This window comes from Terrapene carolina, unplaced genomic scaffold, assembly GCF_002925995.2.
Source record: "Terrapene carolina triunguis isolate 2854851 unplaced genomic scaffold, T_m_triunguis-2.0 Scaffold33891, whole genome shotgun sequence".
NCBI lineage: Eukaryota > Metazoa > Chordata > Testudines > Emydidae > Terrapene > Terrapene triunguis.
This window is the reverse complement of record NW_020698242.1, coordinates 8261088-8265881: the sequence shown is the minus strand read 5'-3', so window position 1 is coordinate 8265881 and position 4794 is coordinate 8261088. Positions and strand designations below refer to the sequence as shown.

Genomic DNA, 4794 nt, shown 5'->3' with positions numbered 1-4794 from the left:
GTGCCTCCCTTATGTCCAAACTAAAGCAAAGCTACTGCGCCATCTGGGTTTGATGGAAAAGAGCATAGAACTGTGTGTGCCATCTACATCTTGATAGAACTACAGCCCAAATTGTTTTATTATTTTCTTCAGCATGACATACAGGAGTGGCACTCAAAATCAGCCTGGCAGAACGTGCATGAGAACTGTCTCTGGAGAGAGAAGCAATTAATCAAAATCACATTCTCTGATCTCTTGGGCCCAAATCCTGTTCCCATTGAAATCAAAAGGAGTTTTGCTATTGAGTTCAATGGGAACAGGCTTTGATATTTGGAGAGGAAAGAAAAAAACACTCAAGCAAGGGCTATGTTGCTTATACCACAGGTATCAAAGGCTGCTGACTCATGTGAGAAAGTCATCAGACGTCTGATCTTTGTCCATTGCAAGGGAGAAATCAGCAATCAATGAGGCTAGAACAGTCTCTGTACCATCCAGCTCATAAGTCCATCTGCAAAGGATCAAGGAAATATGAAGGCTCCAGATTACCTTAAAGTCCTCAGTCCCTTGGTTAGAATGCTCCCATTAGTATATGTTCATAGTCCAGAGGCCGGAGCAGGAAAGAGGCAAAATGGAGATGTTTCAAGGCCAGGACCTTTTAGCTTCTGCCAAGTGCCAAGTAAAGGGAAATCTGTTCTCACTGTGAAGATGGTGTTTGGAGTCACATGAGCAAGTTAATGTCCATCACCCCCACTCATATTCTAGTTAGAAAATTAAAAAAAAAGTCCATTAAGTGTAGACAGACGTTTTCCAGGGTCCATTGTGAGCTAAGTGTTCCTTAATGGGCCATTCAACTTGACTTGTCCCTTCATGTGCTGGCTAAATACTTTGTGGGCATTACCACACGAGCAAGCAAACATGTAGTAAACATAGCTAATATTCATAACTTCAGATACCAAGATGAATATACATGGATAGAAATAGTATAATCATAAGTAGCAGCTATTTCACGTACATGACTATTCCCAAAAGAAATTCTGAAAAATCACACCGTGTACCTGAGACCCTATGTGCCATCACCATGCCCCACTGGAGTTTTGTTATCTGTTATGTAACAGAGATGGGGCCAGTGACATGACTCTATTTAGCCTAAAAGGGCAAGGTTAATTTTTAGCTGTTCAGGTGTGACTGCTCCTTTCGTCAGTGAGGGCATACTGGCTGGCACACATTAAGGTCAATGGACTTCAGTGTTCCTTTGCAGTTAACTTTTTAATGTTTATAAACCTGGTATGTGCTGAGGTGGTTTAAAGAATAACACAGGTTTTTAGGTTTGCAAATCTGTGAACCTCTGCCTCTTTGAGATTATTATTATTATTTGTCATAATGTGGGAGGGTAGCCTCTCTGCCCTCTGCTCATGAGGTTATGTATGTCTTGTAGCACTCTTCTGAACACCAGTTGGAAGGCATTTTTTTTCCCAGCAAGTGTGGACTGATTCTTTTCTCTTAGAAGGCATGTAATTATTTCAGGTACACACTGAGTGATTAACACAGAAAATAATTGGGGCTGTTAAACTTTCTTCAAATTCCATAGAAAATTAAATTCAGCTATGTTTTCCAGTACAGTGATGAAATGGGTATTTGTATATACAAACATCAACATGCTTAACTACTCACTTCCCCCCCAGATATGTAGTATTTCAGTCTGTTTATATAGAATATGGGAGTTGGGTGAGGAGCCATTTCAGCATATGTATGACTTATTAAAAGACAAATTTTAAGTAGAACTGTATCCTAAACTGCATTATGGTATTGTACCCAAACATTGCATTTCAATGGGAGATTCAACTTCCTTTATAGGAACAGAACAGACTCCTGAAACTCTTACTACAAAAGTGGTCCATAGTCATGCAAGTAGTCCCATTGTCTTCAATAGGATTGATCAAATGATTAAGGGTTTACAGGATTAGGCTCCAAGTTTGTAAACTGAAATTGTTCTGGATGAAACTGACAATGCCTGAGCTGTCAGATCAGAAGGAGCTTCATTCGAATAAAGGTGGGCAGATGTGTGATAAGTCCTAGCTCTGTTGCTAGGATGAGGAACATATTTTCAGCAAAGTTCTTTGCAGATTCCTGAGGCAGCTGGTTTACGGCCATCAGTGTCCAGTATTATCATCTTCACTTATAGTTCTCTCACCCGCAAAGCTGGAAAATGAGGCATTTGTTTTCTTTGTTTTGCTGCTCCAGTTTACAAAATGCACATTAGACTAGTTTGGCTGCAAAGAAGAATTCTGTGTACACTGGGGACAACACTTGATTCCTGTCAGCCTGCAGAACTGGGCTGACTTCAGAATCCTCTGGTCAGTGCAAGCAGAGGCATTTCTCTAATGATTTGGACTTGATGTGATGCAGTATGGATGTCATGGATAATTCAGACCAATGGGGAGAAACAGAATCAAAAACACTGTTTAAACACCTTCCGTCCCCGCCACCCCTCCCCTCTTGAGGACTCCTGACCAACTTAACAGCACAATGCATATGCTAACAAACTTAAACAAAGGCTTTGTTTAAGTTTGTTAGCATATGTATTGTGCTGTTAAAGCCATATAAAGAAGCAGTGCGCAGCCCCATCTCTGGAGAGGGGGGCTAGCCCCAAGACTTTCCAGTACCCCATACCCAGTAAAAATCTCTTGCTGGCACTGCGTACTGGAGGGTGCCGCCCTACTTGCACTACTGCCTAGATTCCCTGCAGTGCCACTCCATGCCTGCCTGAGGCTCGGGGGTGGCACTAGTCTCTTCCACCCAAGGGCCTGCCCCTGGTTGGCCAGAAGCCAGAGCTGGGAAGTAGTAAGAGCTGCCCAGGGAGCCTGGGGCCGCTGTGGGGAGCCCCAGAGTCCTAGACCCTCCATCTGCCCAGGGCAGCATGCCCCACAGAGTGGGAACATAGGCCAGGGGCTACTCTTGAGCACCCCCAACCCTCTGTGCAGGACCAGTGGAAAGCTCCCCACAGCAGCTGGGCCTCCCTGGCAGCTCTTATCACGAAGGGGCTCTGGCATGTAGCTTGGCGAGGGGGCGGGGCCTCGGGGGAAGAGGAGGAGCCAGGGGCGGGGCCTCAGAGAGGGGTGGGGCTCCTGCATATGTCCCCCTAGAAGGGAGTGACAGGGATGAGTGGGGTGTGTGTGCGGGAGGGGGAAGCAGGAGGACGAGCTGGTGGCCCATGCTACTTGAGGAGAAGGACACAGCGGGGGAAGGGGAAAAGCGGTGTCTCCAGGGGAAGGAGACAAGGGGGGGGGGGGCGGATAGAACCTGCTGCGGCAGGGCAGAGCCCTGAGGGGGAGAGACTCGAAAATGGGTGCGGAGGGCCAAGTCTAGGGGAGAAGAGAGGCGGGGCGCGGCCAGTGCTTCCCCGCCCCGGAGGAAGAGCCGTGTCCCACCGCTCCTTTACCTTTCCAGGCCACACTCAAGATGGCCGCCAGACGCAGACAAGGCCGCACTCTAACGCCCCGCCCACTCCCTCTCTGATTGGCGGTCGCCGCCAGCAATCTGCAATGCTACCCAATCAGCCTCTTTGTTTGGGTGCCCCCCGAAAACGCTGCGGCCTGGCACTGCTACGGCGTAGAGAGGAGCCTGGCGCCGCTGCCCGAGGGGTCCCGGCCGGGTGCGGGTTGGCCAGCATGAGCCGGCTGGGCCCTTTTCTGGTTGCGCCGCGCCTGCTCCGTCGGTCCTGGGTCCTGCCGAGGCGGCCTAGCAGCGTCTCCATAGGGACGGGACCCTGCGCGGGCCTAGGCGCCGCCGCCGCCTCCCTGTGCTCGGGCCCAGCGGCTCCGAGCCTGGCCATGGAGGAGCTGCTGAGCCGCTCCGTGCCCCCGCTGCCCCCCTACGAGACGAGGGAGAAGGCGCCGCCGCCGGCCGAGCTCCGCAGCGCGGAGTTCATGCGCTCCTACAGGGCCCTGGAGGCCGGGCCCCGGCGGGCGGAGCTGCTGGCCCGCCTGGCCCGGGACTTCGGCGTGGACCACGGACAGGTGGCCGAGTTCAGCGCCAAGGTGCTGCAGGCTCGGGAGCAGCAGAGGGAGCCGGGCGCCTTGCTCCAGGCCGAGGACCGGCTCCGTTACTACCTCAGCCCCCGCTACCGGGGCCTCTTCCAGCACCTGGGCCGGCTGGAGGGCGGGCTCCGCTTCCTGATGGAGCTCAGGGGCGACCTGGTGGAGGCGCTGGCGGCGCGGCATGCGGAGGGGCCGCACGTCAGGGTGAGAGGAGGGGGGCCCGCGGGTGGGGTGGCAATGGGTCGCGGGGAGGGGGAAGCTCCCAGATGCAGGGCTACTGAGGGGGGGGCCCAGAGTTCCTCAACCCCTCCCCCAATGTCTGTGTGACTGCAGTGAAATGAGAGGAGTTGGGCCCCAGCGAACAGGATGTACCTTGGGCCCCCAATTTCTGTCGAAGGGCCTGTCACTGCAATACAAATAATGATGGGGATGGTGTGAGGGGTGGGGAAGCCAGCACGCTGTGGAGGAAATGATGCCCTGCTGAGGCCACATGGGCATGGCACAGGGAAGACCAGCTGACCGTGGCGTAGTGCTGCAAATGGGAGCTGTTGTGTCCCTGCCAGTAGTTAGATGAGCCAGGAGGAAGGGGCGCCATTGGCATGAGGCAACACACTTGTGGACAGTAATATAGGGTTACCATATTTTAACATTGAAAAAAGAGGACACTCCACGGGTCCCCGCCCCCGCCCAACTCCGCCCCTTCTCTGCCCCCATTCCAACCCCTTCCCCAAAGGCAAGGGGGGCTGCCCGAGCCGGTAGCGCTGGCTCGGGCAGCTTG

General features: G+C 52.4%; 1 protein-coding gene across 1 annotated transcript in view; it reads left to right on the top strand.

Annotated features, from left to right (window-relative positions):
* Nucleotides 1-3500: 3500 nt before the first annotated feature.
* Nucleotides 3501-4794, top strand: part of LOC113409559 (malonyl-CoA decarboxylase, mitochondrial-like) — a 55213-nt gene continuing 53919 nt past the window's right edge. The window contains exon 1 of the mRNA XM_029914235.1: nucleotides 3501-4220. Within this exon, the coding sequence (XP_029770095.1) occupies nucleotides 3522-4220 (699 nt within the window). The 5' untranslated portion in view covers nucleotides 3501-3521. The remainder of the gene's footprint in view (nucleotides 4221-4794) is intronic.